Source organism: Anarhichas minor, unplaced genomic scaffold, assembly GCF_050575085.1.
Source record: "Anarhichas minor isolate MPS153535 unplaced genomic scaffold, ASM5057508v1 ptg000031l, whole genome shotgun sequence".
Taxonomy (NCBI): domain Eukaryota; kingdom Metazoa; phylum Chordata; class Actinopteri; order Perciformes; family Anarhichadidae; genus Anarhichas; species Anarhichas minor.
The window spans coordinates 2,151,907-2,168,060 of NW_027466477.1; the positions used below are offsets into that span (position 1 = coordinate 2,151,907).

Below are 16,154 nucleotides of genomic sequence, written 5' to 3' on the forward strand. Positions count from 1 at the left end.
TCCTCCGGCCAGATAATTGAATGAAGAAACAATTTCCTCTTTCACTGTTGCCTAGCTTTGCATCTTTGGAGTGTCTAATTTGAACAATGTACAACCGTCATCATTGCTATGCATGCTTCAGTGAGAGGTGGTGGTGGAAGACGGTGGCACAATATTTTCTCTGCATCCAGCTAAGACTAGTGGTACACAACACTTATTGTGCCTTAAAAGTTCCTAAGATTATATTCAGTGCAGGAATCCCTCAAGGCTGAATACATATTTCATGAGCTCTTGACTTTCAGAGACTTCTAATACAGAAAGTTTCCTCAGCATCACTCGCCCGCTAAGTTTGTTAGGGCTTACAATACTGCAGCGTGTTTGAAAAGTCACAAGTCTCAAGCTTGAGAAGTGAGAACAACAACAGCAGGACATCTGAGTCATTCAATTAGAAAAGACAAAAAAGCATCTGCTAATAGAGATGGACTAATGGGCTTAGAGGTGAGGAACAGTCCCTGTCCCAAAGTGCTAGCGAGCTAACTAGCTAATGAGGGCTAACCTGCTACCAATCAGAAACTAGAATTCTCAAGATAAACGCTGACACATTCATACATCAACATACATATAACAGCATGTTCAGTGAATGAATAACCTTTATAGTGCTCTCTAGCAGTGTGAATTGTCCGTTAGAAATGTGTCGGGTGCTGTAAATGACAAAGTGTCGGTCTGAGGCGACACAAATAATTTATCCGGTCTACATCCTCACACGGTCCGTGCTATCAGTCTGGAGGTCCTCTCGCTCCAGTTAATGTCAAAGCTGTCCAAGTGAAAAGCAGCGCTTGAGTCTGATAACATCACTCTGCTGCTACAGTACTCACCCTACAGAGGTTCAAAGACTAATGCTTCAGCTCCGAACCAACTTTACGTTTCGGTGAGTAATCCGTGTTCTTCTATTCAATCATTTTCAGAGGAACGACTTTGGGGGAAAAAAGTTACTTTTGAAAAGTACTAGAAACTATGTTCTTTAGTTTTTGGGCAACTTTTCTACCTTATCAAATCCTCTTCAAATAAAACTTAAACTTTTACACAAAACCCGATCAGGGGCAAGCAGGAAAATACACATCCGATTTTAGACTGCAGGCCTTGATGTACTGTAGATCAGTTTGACCTGGAACGACTCATCTACACAACTGCACAGTAGCTCTGATTCAATCCCTACAGTAGCTCTGCACGTATCTCAAGGTCTCACAGTGGTGTGATTCTGTTGAGCAGAACATTGGAGAGACTTTTATATTACATATTTACAATTGTTGTGTTATTTTTTTTGCATTGTCCAGAGTAAATGTCTTCTATTTAAGTTAAAACAACATAAAGTGAACTTGTGGTGTTCAAAGAGAGAGTATAGCATTTATATTTTCCTTCATTTATTTACCTAAAGATAATGCTCTGACACTATCTTTACTTCCTGCCATTGTTTCAGACTTTTCTGGGATTTTTACTCTACGTGTTCACACATTTTGTTCCGTCTGTGTCTGAAACACAGAGCCAGTGTTTTAAGATGTACGTGTTCACCCTCCTCCTCCACACCACCAGCCCGGAACGTCTCACCTGTCCAGGGCGATGCAGCACAGGTGCAGTATGGACGCGGTGGTCAGCAGGACGTCCAGCGATGTCCGGACCAGGCAGAAGGTCTCGCCGTAGATCCAGTGCTGGTGGACCAGCTCGATGGCACCAAACGGCATCACCAGCACCGACACCAGCAGGTCGACAAACGCCAGAGACACGATGAAGTAGTTGGTCTTGATTTTCCTGGTGGAGGAAAAAGAATGAGAGGAGGAGTTTAGATAAACAAATATGCATTATCATTCTGGAGTGATACCTCTTTTTGTGATGAATTAATCAATAATGAATGATCAATGTTGACGATGCATATTTAGATCATTCAATGGAAGGAGAGTGGAGTAGATGTAATGGTTACCGATGCTGTTTTGACATTATTATGCGAAAAATAAGAAAAATGTGATTTGAATTAAAAAAAAACTTTAAATTTTTACTTTCAAACTAGAGACCTTGGGATGTACATTAACACACATTTTTTTAAAGTCGATTAGGATCCTTTTTCATGGTGGACAGACAATTAAACGTATCAACGTTACTATGCAACGGTCAGAGCTAAATATCTGGAGTAAAACACTGAGAAAGATGACTTATGGAGGGCTGGTGGCCGCGAGCCCTAAAGCGTTCATGACTGTTCCCTGAAACTAACGAAGTGATTTTGTTTCATTGGTTTTGTTGCCTGATGTCGTCCTGACTGACTCGGTGCAGAAAAGATACTTTGGATTGAAATATATTCCTTTGAAAGTTGAAAATGTTACAAATCAATAGACTCAAAATGTGACAATTTCACAAACTGTCGCGAGACTGTGTTGCAACTACACACCTGCACGTTTTGTGACTGCATGTTGCAACGCTATCACTGTGACAAAATCTGTCCATTGACAGACAGAAATATAACAAAGTACTCCAAACTGCTTCTGTGGTGCTTCCTGCTTCAGTCGGCGTCTCCAGGAACACATTCTGTCGAGATGACTCACAGACTCACACGGTGAAAACAAGACCAGCGTTGCTGTCGTAGCTGGTAATGACTTTGGCAACGCTGTTTCTCAGCGACGTTGAATCACACTTGTACAGTAACTGATACTGAGAGTTTGGCAGCTGTATGAAAATGTAATTGTACTGTTGGGACAGGCGAATTGTTTCTATGAAAAAGAGTTGTTTATTTTTGTGTGTGTGTGTGTCATAGTGTGTTTTTTATCATGAATACAGCCAACAGCAGCTCAAGAAAGCAACAAGTTGTTCACTGATATGCAACTCTTGACACTGTATATTTGTATCTTAAGTCCTTAAGTCACGTCAGTTCCGTAAGTAAATTAAACCAAACGTTGACTTATTTGCCTCCTGGACGCCTCCCACTGGAGGTTTTCCAGGCACGTCCAACTGGGAAGAGACCCCGGGGAAGACCCAGAACACGCTGGAGGGATTACATCTCCTAGCTGGCCTGGGAACGCCTCGGGATTCCCCAGAATGAGCTGGAACATGTTGCCGGTGAGAGGGAGGTCTGGGTCAGCCTGCTTGGCCTGTTGCCACCGCGACCCGACCCCGGATAAGCGGTGGAAAATGGATGGATGGATGGGTTGACTTATTTGTCACGTAGTTTCCATGCTTAAGAAACGGCCACTTCCATAGTTATTTGAAGCCAATTAGACAATAATGTTCTTCCACCTTTTGTGGCAACAGTTTGCGTTCGTCTCCTTTCTGTTTCAACATGCCGGCCAGCACAAAACAATTCCATAAAGAAATGCTTTTCCCTACTTGTTGTGGAAGAAGTTGACAGGCCTGCACAGAGCTCTGACAGAGACTCCACACAACCACTCCGACTTTGAGCCAAACAGAGGCAGAGATGGAAAAGTCTGTCTTTAAATATCAGCAAAAAGAAAAACAGATTCCACGGGAACAGGGCAACAACAACAAGCACTGAGAGGAAAGAGAAAACATCCATCTCTCCATTCCCTTGAATGGGAGGCGGAGGACAGAGGAGTGATGACACGTTGAGAAAAGTCATCAAACGCTCAACTTGAAATGAGGTGAAACCACAGCGAGACAGAAAGAGATTAAGGTAGATTCATTCTGCAAATAGGTTGTTCATGATGATATAAAGGAGCCTGGAGTCCTCTTTGTTCTAACAGTCTGCAGACTCTTTATCCCCTTCCCCGTGATAAAAGTTGGTTTTCTTTATCGAAGCAATACAGCTGTCACAGGCGAGGGGCCGTGCTGTTACTACAAAGTAGTGCTGAGATAAAAAACACGACAATAAAATGGACCCCAAGACATATTTTACTTTCATCTACGACATTGATCTCTGCTTAACAGCCAACGCAGGGTGGGATGGCTGCCGGAGAGTCCTGCAACTATCTGATATATGTTCATTAAGCAGACTGTCTGTCACCCACACACATGCATAAATACTCCCTCACTGTTTTGTGTCTCTCGCTCTCTCTTTCTGTGCAGCTTTGTGCTTGACCAATACCACAACTGCTCACACAAAGTGAGAGGATACTCTTGGCTGCCAGCTGTTAAGCGTATTTGTAACCTTTCTGACAAATGAGTTATTGTCACATTAATCTATATAATACCGGTCAAATGGTGGTTGAAAGGTTTGTCACAGGGTTTGGGTACAAAAACAACTCAGTCAGCTGATCAGTCAACCTGATCAGCCAACCAGTCACTCCCAGCTCGTCAAATACTGCCGCTCGGTGTCTTGATACCACCACACAGACGGACTCTTTAGCGTCCGTATGAGACGCACCAGGCTTTCACAAAGCTCCAATGTACACCTATACGTGTCATCATTAGATGCTAACGTAGTGTAAAGAGCGAGACAGTCTGTGACTGTTGGGTGGGAGCGGTGGTGGTGGATGGGTCAAACAAACAGGACTTTCACCCAGCAGACCGGTGTTTGTGTCTATTGTGAAACTAAAAGTCAATGTTGATATTTTGTCACGTCATTTGTTACTTTTGTTAGTAGTTAGTCAGTCAAGTTCATTTCTAAAAGACACGCGTGTAACAAGCGCATAGCGACGCGCCTCATCACCTGGTTGGTAAAGCTTTGCATTCACAGACGAACCACCAACCAACCAGTTAACCCGTGAAAGAGTCAGCTGGTCTGTTCTCCACGCTGTCTGCCACGTGGATGGTCTGAGGTCTATAAATAGCGTCAGTAAGAGCGGATGGCTGTGAGGGTTTTCCATCTGCCTGTCACTCACTCAAACAGCCCCTTAAAAACAGAGTGTTAGTGCAGGAACCAAGCAGCTGTCTGCTGCGCCACAATATAAATCATGTCGGACATGCACACACACATGTTCACATGTTCACATGCACGCATCGGAAAACACACAAAAACGCACAAATAGATGCATCAACGCAAGCGGAAACACAGAAAACCATGTGCACACCTGTAGATTAATGAGGTTTATATACACACACACTGTATGCTCAAACACACTCTCACACACACACACACACACACACACACACACACACACACACAGTTGTTGGCTGTAATTCAGGACAGTTTAGAAACCATTAACATACCCAGAGTGGGAGGCGTCGCGTTTAGTTAGGATGACATATTGTGTTTAGCTTAAAGTCCTAAGAATAAATAAAGTGTATTAAGAGGGATCGTGTTGCTGGACGGTTGGTGTGATTTACAGACGCACGGTGTGTCGAGTGGATGATATGGAAAGAAGAGGAGGAGAGATGAGCATGTTTAAGAAGAAAATACTGCAAAGAGGAGAAGAGGGATGAATGTTCTTTAAATCCTTTAATTGTAATTAGGTTAAAACGCACTGTTTTTCTTTGTGAAGTTAAATACTTTGATTATAGATAAGACAATGATTCTGAAATATTGTCATATATCAAAAGTGTTGGAAATTTAGTTTTGAAACTTTTGTTAATTTGTCGGTTGGGTAGATTTCAAGGCTGAAAACATGTAAATCAAACGACCCTGGGGAAGTGAGAACAAAACAACTCCACTGCCAATAAAAAGCATTAAGCTGTTATTCTAGTTTTTGTGAAATACTGCCTGAGGCGTTAAATACCTCTGCAACAACAGTGTGATCACCACAGCAGTGATTGGAATGCTAATGATAATCTTTCTGCCTTTAAAGACACTTTGAGTGGATTTCTTGTGTTCTTTCATGTAATTATTGTATTTATTAAATTGCTTGGATTTTTTTTTTTTTCTTTCTTTCTTGTAGAATAATAAAATAATCCCGGTGTCAGTGTCATGTGGTTGAATCCAAAGAGGTGAAAGCCTGCGTTGACGACTAAGAGCGAACAGTTTTCTACAAAACGGCACCAATCAAAAGGAAAACAAAGGTTAGACAATGAAAACACGAGAAAATTACAAAAAACAAATAGATTTGTATTGTTACTTATCACAATAAAAACAGTAATCTGACTATCCCCATACTGAAATGAAACATCCTCCAGCACATAACAGTGTTAATGCACACGTGTGCTTATTAGATAGAAAATACAAAGACCCCTGACGAAGATCCTGCAGCTCGCAGGGCTGCAGGATCGGTTGCTCATAAAGCTGCCGGTGTCCATTATAAACAGCATGCAGTCTGTGTGGCAGCACGTGTCTGTGTGTGTGTGTGTGTGTGTGTGAGTGGGTGAGTGGGTGTTTTCCTTGTTCACACACACACACACGACATGACACATTGAGAGAAACAAGAGGTGGTTGGCGAGAGTGACTGTGTTTGTGTGGTAGTTATTGATGAGTGGTGTAGCACCCTCTGAATCACCCTCTGCTGGTGTCAGCTCCCTGCAAACGACTCTCTCTCTCTGTGTGTGTGTGTGTGTGTGTGTGCGTGTGTGTGTGTGTGTGTGTATGCGTGTGTGAAATGCCTCTTAACGTGTCTGGCAGCTTTCCTCTCCTGCAGGCTGCACACACTTCACTTGTCCAGAGTTTCCTCGCATTGTAATAATATATATTTTAAATCTTTCCCTGTCATGGCTTTTAAGTGTAACATGCTAACATGTAGCATGTTTTGCTAACTTACTTACTTGTTAGTAATTAAGTGATTGCTAACTGACTGTTTGGCTATAACCCCTTTGTCTTCAAAACATATTCTCATAGAACAGTTCGATATCTTACAAAAAAGTTGCTCATCATTTTTCATGTGTTTTGCAAAAGTCCAGCATCACGTGTTGATTTCTGCTCGTTACATGCATCTTTTCAAACTTCTGTCTTCAAAGGAAACAACTTAGTTAGGCTGAGGAGAAGATCTAAAATAACTGCGGTAGTGGCGTTACTAAAGTCCTCACGTTACGGGACAGATGCATCAAGGTCGGCTTCTTGTTTCACACGCGGAGTGAAAGACCACCGAATACATGCATATAGATTCTAAGGTGGCCGCGTCGTTCACCTCCCATGCCTGCCATTTCTCCGACAATCTATCTGTTTTGATGATGTCGTCCCATCGTCTCTCCTGCTTCCATAGATCCTGCAGAGATGCACTGGGATCTTTGCACAGAGTCAGAGAGCCCAGAGAGGCAAGCTGGCTTGCCAGCACCTTGAATATATTCCTCATTAAGCTGATTGATGCTTCACTTCATCGAGACATTTTTTCGATTCTCCGTTCACAGCGGAGGCATGTGAGGAAAACAAAATGTTTTTCTCCAAGAAGTCAAGGTGACACGCGGTGAGTAATCGATATACAAGTAGTCTTCTTGTGGGTGAAGTATTCCTGCGATTAATTCAAAAATACAGACTGGCTGTTTCTCTTACGATTGACTAAGAAACAGGCTGACTCTGCTGCTGCTCAACAGTTTTTTTAATGATGTGCTCAGAGTTCTGCTTTGTATTTTGTCACAAACACGGTCACCCAGGGGACACTCCACCAGAGCAGGAGTGAGTCTTTTTTTATTTTTCGTGTGCATCTATAATGCGTTTGTGTCTTTTTTATATTTACATGTTTGCAGTTAACGTGAACCAGGAGTAAAAACAGTGGACGTCTCTCTGTGTGTGTGTGTGTGTGTGGGTGGGTGTGTACGTGTGTATTTCCCAGTGGACAGAAAGACAATGATGCCGGGACAAATAAAGACGGTGTGTCATCGCTCTGTCCTCGGGGAGGTGAGACATCACAGCGGTGACTTTGTCACTCATCAATGTTCTTAAACACACACACACACACACACACACACACACACACACACACACACACACACACACACACACATTTATACACAGAAATTAATGCTGACTTTAATTACTTTTTATTCCCACACACACACGTCTGCTTTTCTTTTTCTTTTCTCGCATGCATTCATCCTTCACACAACCCAACACACACATGTCAGCATCACGTTGGTCACCCTGAGCTCTCATGGCAGATAGAAAGACAGACAACGAGAGAGAGAGTCCAACTATCAGAGACATGGTACACGATAGAGAAAGAGAGAGGGAGAAGAGGGAGGAAGAGAAGAAGATGGAATCATTGCGGTGACGGCGGCTCGCACATGACTGGCCGTCCTCAGGATGACCTACCGGCTCTGCCCGAGTCCCGAGTCCCGAGACATCGTTGCACCGACTCTGAACATTATGTTCATGAAATGTATTGTATGTAGATATTCTTTGATTCATTGCTGCAGTATATTCTGCAGTGATTCTGTGTTCAGTGTCTCAGCAGCAGTTCATGTAACCGTGGCTCTACTTCTCTCACTTTCATCATTTCTGCCGTTGTCTCACTTAGACACACAAGGAGACATTCTCTGAAATAAGGTGTTATTATTATAAAAATAAAGAGCTGGATGTTTGCGTTAAGAGATACGTCGGGGAAAGGAGAAGAAGCTCTGTCCCACCTGAGTTGTCGGTCCTTGCAGACGGCCACCATGACCAGCAGGTTTCCCAGGATGCTCATCAGCATGACCAGAGACAGGAAGCAGATCAGAGCGATCCGCTTTGGCATGCTGTCGCTATGGAAACACCAACAAAAAAGAAAAAGACAAAACAAAACCACACATCAGTTCAGATCTGCAGAGAGAAACCACAGTCTGCATCGTTTCACAAGAAGAAGAAAAGTTAGTTCAGCTGCACTTAGACAAGACTTCTTGATGTAAAAATCAATCTTTTTATCAGCCTATATTTCGCTGCATCAGCGAAAAATAAATCCACTCCCACTAATGGCTTGACTCAACTTTTCTAAATTAAGTTCAGGAATATATTTATTGGCAGAAACAAAAATGACAGAAAGCAGGATTTATTTGTAATAAAGTTTCTGCTGCTCATAAAGTCAAACACTGTCAGCCTATAACGATGTGATATTTATTCCATATCCACAGCGAGATGACACAAACAAGTCCAGAGTGTTTTTTACATTTTTATGTTACTATCATAAAAACATCCAAGCCTGATCAGCCCAGCTACACATTTAAATTCAGCGACACAAACATCAGAGGTGTTGTTCTCCGACTGACTGCTTCAAAAGGTTGTGACTCCAAAGACACAAGAGCTTGAAGGGTTTAACATCGCCAGCGTGCCTCAGGAGGGAATACATGTCACATTAGTGGAGGAGGACCTGGCTACGTTAGCGCGCGCTGCAAAAAACACAGAACAAGAAATAAACATTAATATATATTCAACATCTATCGACATCCGTCCGAAAAATATGTCAATCTAATAGTCGATATCTTTGTGTGTTGATGAAATCACCTTCCATAATTCAGCCTTCAGAGCTCACAATGTCGTGATTGATGTTTTTCTATTTGAATCTCTGAGAAATCAAAGCGGTGTGGAATCAGCCTATTTGACAGACATCGTTCCAGCGCTACGTAAACTTTAAAGCTTTCAATCATCTTGAATTCCGAACTGAAAACTCAACAGAGAGGACGAAGCTGAATATTGATGCTGTACATACTCTAAAATAATACGCAGCAATTAATCAACAATAATTACAGAAAATATATCTCCAAATAATCCAAAATGAAGTCCAAACATTTTGATGCCAGCAAACTTCCGCTGATATCTTCATCTTCAAAAAGACAGAGGCCTTAAATGGAGTCGTCTCATCGCTGTATGAGCTGAAAGGCATAAAACTCAACATCTCTGCCACTGAACGATCAATTTAACTCACGTCTTTTGGCATTTTCATCCAGTGATTCCCAATGAGCGGATCATTTTTTCCAAGGACTCCTTGACAGGACACGTCTTAGTCCACTGTGGACTAAGAAAACTGCAAAAAAAGTTGCTTTTTCCTTTCAGATTCAGGCTGAAAGAATAAGTTCAGGAGGCCTATAGGGTGCTAATTCACTATGCACCACCAGGACCCTTAATATATGTTACGTCATGAAAACTGCAGACGATGCACCTCTGCTCCTATACGTCTGCTATAAGCTTGGCACGGCTTCAACTAAACGTCTCAAGTTACGACAAAGTAGTCGGCCTGAGTTATGAATCAAAGCCCTCGGAGTGAGTTGTGTGTGAGCCCTCTGAAAATGACTTGTTTAATCTCAGACTTGTTGGTAATGCATTACGGTAATCCTCCTGAGGCTCGTGGTCTGTCGCACTTGAAGGCTTGCCTTGACTTCAAGTACGAGACTTTATTCCATTACAGGAGCAACATTTGAACTTTTCTTTGTCCGGCAAGTCCACTGAAAAGTTTTGGGGCCGTTTATTTATGGATTATTTTTATTTTCTGTCCATGTTATCTGCAATATGCTAATACACCACCTCAGTGAGTCACCGCTCAACGTCCGTCCCTATCTGCCAAATTATTTTACTCTCACCATCTGAGGTTCAAACGCGAAGTGATGGCGTGCAAATGAGGCTTGTTCTTTGATCAGTGGCGCCAGCACACTAATCAGATCAAATGGGAAGGCTGACAGCTTCTCAACAGAAGCATCATTATCCCCCCAAAAGGCCTCTGTAACACCACACTCATCTTCTTTCATCTTGAATTTGTCGGCTGCACAGTGCGACCTTTCTGCGGAACGAGACATTGATACGAGTGTGATTGTAGTAGCGACCACCTTTTCACACAGCTGCCGGTGTAACGGGCAGCGTACACATCTCCTCGCTCAAACAGGAGCCTCACCTCATTTTGGATTTGACAATACATGAGCAGCACTTTGTGCTTTCTGAACACGCTCTGCCTGGTCATTAAGTACCTGCGTCTGATTCCAAAGCTGCAGGAATCTGCTCCCTCATTGTTAGGGAACAATGAAATAGCATTTATTTTTACAATTAACACTTGCAAATGACAAGGTAGTACGAAATGTACACCATACTTCAACCTATTTTCTTTTTCTTTTTCCTAGCTGTCTAGTGTCAAATATTTACTCTTATTCAGCAACAACATTTAAACCTGAACGCTTCAGTTCAGCCGCAGTCTTTTACTGCGCTTTGATGCTCAGGTCGTCCCTCATCCACGGGGAAAAAGGATTGTATGTTGTATGTATTGTATGTGATTGTATGTTTCTGCAAACCACTAATACATTGAGAGCAAGTATTGTAGAACGAGCAACAGGCATTGACTGTTATTGAAAGTTACGTGTTATAATAGCGAGTATAAAAAGTGAGAAAATCCATTAAGGGCACATTTAGCTCGTTTTTAAACTAGATGACTGGATATACTCTCCGAAGCAACCTACGCTGAGTGCATTCAAGTGAGAGTTATAGATGTCGGCAAAACTCGTTAGTGTATCCTTTATAAAAAACACATGGAAACAGGTTTAGTGCCCCAGAACCAGTCCTTACAGTGTCTATATTTATGAGAAGTCAGTAGTACAGTAAAGTTATAGAGAACTCATATTATAGTATGTCAAAGTCGTGATACTAGACTTCATTCCTCCACTGTGGAGCCACAGCAGAAGAAGAGCCTTCACTAAGATGAGTGACCACCATGTTTTAATGTACACAGCACCAGATCACTCGGTTCCATGACCACATAAATTGTCTTAAATTGTCACAAAAAGAGATTTAAAAAAAGTGTGGAAAGTGTTCATTGAGCTCAGCGATCATATTTTATGGTCTGATATTATTTTGCCCGTTGGATGAAAGATTCATCTGGGCTGTGCTTTTATTCAGCGTCATGTAAATGTGTTATTTATCAAATATTGCATTGCCTTCGTCTGTAAGCTTCTGTATATCGAATGTGTGCTTAGCTTAGAAAAGTCGACAGGTGAGATGTTGGAGGCATTTGTGGCAACAAATATGCTCTCTCACTCCACACCATGTGCTCTAAATAGATTTTCCAGATGCATGAAGAGCTCTTTCTGCATACCTTCATTTGCTCTTAAATCTGTGAGACTGTGGAAGAGATTGCAGCGACGCAACGACTGAGCAAAACGGAGAAGTCGAAACTTTGTTGACATCCGATACGCATGAACTTTGACCCGCAGCTAAGCTGAACTTCTGCCTCGCAATCAGCAAGCTAGCAGCCCCAATTAAGGACAGATGAGGATTGACTGGGGAAATACCTCCAGACAAGAAGCTCTAAAAAGCTCCAATCTGTCATGAAGACAGAGTGCACACACACACACACACACACACACACACACACACACACACACGCACACACACACACACACACGCACACACACACACACACACACACACACACACACACACACAGGCTTTATTCCTACCTGGTTTTTAGGGTCTGAGTGATTTTGATGTCTCTGCTAAATGTGAGGCAAAATCGGGAAAATGTAATCTTAGCTGTAACAGGAAGTGAAGAAAAGATGTCCTACTCTGCCTCAGAATATCTTCTGCATCACAGTCTATTCTGAAGCCCTCTCAGAGGCTTCATATCGAGCTGCTGAAGTGCTGCTGATTAGATCCAAAGAGCACGTTTTGTTTTTTCTTCAGCCCTGATGACTGCAGGCAGGACCCTCGGTGGTCCACACGGATGGGCTGAAGAGTCGACTGTGCGCGTCTGACTGAACACTCCGGTGATTCTGCATGAACACATTACGTCAACTCAAGTGAGCTGATTGCACAGAAGCTGTCACCTTTGGGGGCCTGCACAACGTTAGAGTGGATGTGGTGAAAGCATTCGCTGTTGCATTCAAATGTTGTGCTTTTAAAATGTCTCTTTTCTCCTCAAGTCAGAACAGAAGCGTGATGTTAGTGTCACTCACATTCGACTGTCGATGATGTCATCAAACGCAAAAACACCACAAGCTACGCAGCTCGTCTGGAGTAGTCATTCATCTTTATCATTTGGTTTAAACTTTTTTATTTTGCAGTTTTGTATCTGTCTGCTGCACATTTACAACCTGGTTTCACTCCCAACTCGTCTAATAGAGACACCGATGCATGAGGCTTCCTTCAGCGTCTGTATGAGACACACCGGACTTTCAACAATGTAAACCCATCTACACCGTTATTAGACGGTGAGATTAACTGACATACTATATCAGAGATGAGAGATAAAGCTGGTGGGAGGGGAGGTTGGACGGGTGAAACCAAGTTAAAGTTGCTATTTTACAGTAGTTTTGTTACGTGATTTCTGTACTTTACGCTAGTTATGTAACAAACATACTTATTTTAACCCAAACCTCAATCTTTTCCTGAACCTAACCAAGTGGTTTTGATGCGTAAGCAAGCCTTGAAATAAAGTGAACCGACGTTGGGAGTTTATTTATATATTTTAAGACACTATGCATGAAACAAGGGGAAAAGACACAACATCCCTGATTCATCAAATACTGACGCCAAGCATCAGTATTTGATGAGTTGGGAGTGAATATGTGTTGACATTTACTTAATTTATGCCTCCCTAATTAAAGTTGTTAGCAGAAAACTGCTGGAGCGGAGTACAGCACATTAAAGCACTATTAAAAAACATCTAAGATTCAAAATAAAGAAACGCCACAAAGAGGGGGTTTGGTTACTCGTAGACGGCTAAATCTTGCAGAGTTGCCTCTGATGTACTACATGCAGGGCTCATGTGCATCATTTAAAATCTGCTCTCCTCTGTCTTCTCTGACAGTCCTAGAAAGTTCTCGTTCATCTGAGGACGTCAGCATCAGGACACTTCCTATGTCTGTGAGAGGTCCTACAGGAAACAGCTGTTCCATTAGAGGGGGCAATTTAAAATAGAGCCAACTGGGCGGAGTTTGTCCGAGCATCAGGAAGGAAACATAAGGAAAGAACCAGATATTCATCTTTTTGGAAAATATTTTGTACTGATGATTCAACCAAGAGAGTTTTATGTCAATCTACGCTTCAATTGCAAGTCAGCTACATTGTGTTAAAATATAACTCCTCCTCTCCCACTCTTTTGACATATTACCTTTAAGCTTCTCTTGTTTTGTTTGTAAGATGTTCATGAAACTTGGAGAGGTGGAGCACGGGACACCCATGAAGAGCTCATGGATTTTGGAGCGGATCCAAATCACTTCTACACACTTTATTTTTCACTCATAGAAATTGCCTTGGCAGAGGTCTGCACGCTCCAAGTGCCCTTCTAGTTATTTGATAACTGGTAAGCAGCTTCATAAATCTTATTAAACCACATTTCTGCAGTGGAGGATGTGCACTTGCTCACCCCAAAAGGACCAGATCTCACCCATCCCAGCCCGTGTTCTCTGTTCATGCTCTTATCAACAACAAAGGCCTCACATTTGACATTGTGTCTCACAAAAAAACTAAACCATTTTGGCTGGAGCTGAATCCCTAATTGCAAACAATAGCTGTCTGGACACTGGCGTTCCCTCTCAGCAGGCAAAGACAAGCAGCTATTATGCAGACTGGCACCAGAGGCCGTGGGCGCCGTCTCAGCCGCTATCAAACGCTGCTTCTCGGCGTCATAAACAAGCGAAAATGTGTCGAAATAGACGGCCGGGTCACGATTCTCCTGCTGGCTGAGACCAAAAGAGAGCAAACGAGGACGCCGAAAAAAAGAATAATTATGCGTGAAAGCTCGGGAGTAGAAATAAATTGTGATTGCAACGTGGTTCACTGAGCTTGAACATTTTTGACAAAGGACAATACATATATGCATTAAGTTGTCTTTTTGAGGACGCTTGTTATTCAAGCAGAAATTCTCACACAACTCTCTCTTTTCAAATGAACAACTCAGTGATTTAAAGTCGTTGCATCAAATGAGATAAAGAAATAATCATAATTTAGAGACTCTGAGTCCTGAACTTCAGTGAATGTTTTTTCACATCTGTATCCATCTAAAACCTCAAATTTATGGAAATATACAAATTTTGTTCTGACAAGGACATAGAAATAAACAGTCACTAAACTAACACCTGTATGTGATCTTTTTAAATAAACTAAAAACCCCTACCAGCTCCAGGATCAATAAATCAAACATCATTTAAAGCCTTTTCGTCACACCTTTGTAGATGTATCAAATTGCCAATCAGGTTTTGACGTGGTGTTTTGGTCACAGTGAAGGTGCCCACCTCTAAACTGTCGGTCTGAGCTTTGCTCTTCTACCTGCCGTCTGTTTTTACAGTCCCAGAAGATTATTTTCTTTGCCGTGACGAGGGCTCTCTGAGCAGCTGAGGTTGGCCTCTGAACGACAGGTTTCTGTTTCTGCACTGAGCCGAGGGGTCAGACTGAAGTTGTGTTGCTACGAGGCTCTGTTAGCTTTACCTCACCTCGGACAGGGAGGTTTTTACAGCATAAACAGGCTCAAGAGAGAAGCAGCAAAAAGGTATGAAACACAATCTGGTTTAAAAGTGTCGGCGGTTAAAAAGCTCCAGAGAGCGTTAAAGTGTTTTTGACGGTTCCAACAAATGCAATTCAAACCAGGTCGCTGCTTTCAGAGCTCGTCGTGGGATGAACATTGTGAGCAACATTTGGTCTGAGGGAACCTTTTCTGTTTGTCTTAGCTAATGAGGAAAAACTCTGGTTTCATATTTTCATTGTTTGTAATGAGAACACTTCACTCAACAAGTACATCATTGAGATCGGGGGAAACTAAAAGTAAAGAAACACCAACAGCCAGACGACAAAGCCCAGGTCACACAAACCTGTTATTGGGGAGAGGAAACAAAGACGAATAGTGAGAATATTTCTGAAACTGTCCGTTGTAAACATTCGTCACACATAACAGACCAAGCTGCTCTTCAACTTCTCACCGTAGTTCTGTGCACATAGTTTTTCTGTGTAATGAGGGATTATAACCATTATTCCAATGTCCAGTCCCAACGTTTAATGCTAGTGACTACAGCAAGGTGAGACATAAGATGGTCGTGTAGCTCATCTGTCTTTTAATGCAGGAGACCAGAGTTCATGTCGTGTCAAAGACCTGCAGTTACTCGTAACCATGACATGTTTCTAACTTACCCAAACTCTAGATGGCATGCACAGATATTGCATATCGACACTGGATGTAAGAAAATGTCCCCATTGAACGTATCCTGGTTCATCAACCTTAACGTGCACTCGCTTTCTGTTTTACTTCCAAATAAAGATTGTAAGATAATTGTGCTTCTGAAACAAAACTCATTTCAATCCAGTTTTGTTTGAGAATCAAACATTGTGACACCCCTCATGTTTACAAGCAGTTTGATTGTCTGACTGCTCCTATTTCTAATCCCTTGAGGACTTGGATGTCACCACGTTCACACATCTCAGCTACAGTATCTAC

The 16,154-nt window shown here is 42.3% G+C and overlaps 1 protein-coding gene across 1 annotated transcript in view; it reads right to left on the reverse strand.

The window, feature by feature from the left end:
• The window catches only part of htr4 (5-hydroxytryptamine receptor 4), an 85,859-nt gene that overhangs the window by 54,004 nt on the left and 15,701 nt on the right, over positions 1-16,154 (reverse strand). Inside the window, exons 2-3 of the mRNA XM_076105276.1 lie at positions 8,404-8,517; positions 1,585-1,785 (exon numbers count right to left, since the gene is read on the reverse strand). Of these exons, the coding sequence (XP_075961391.1) occupies positions 1,585-1,785; positions 8,404-8,517 (315 nt within the window). The remainder of the gene's footprint in view (positions 1-1,584; positions 1,786-8,403; positions 8,518-16,154) is intronic.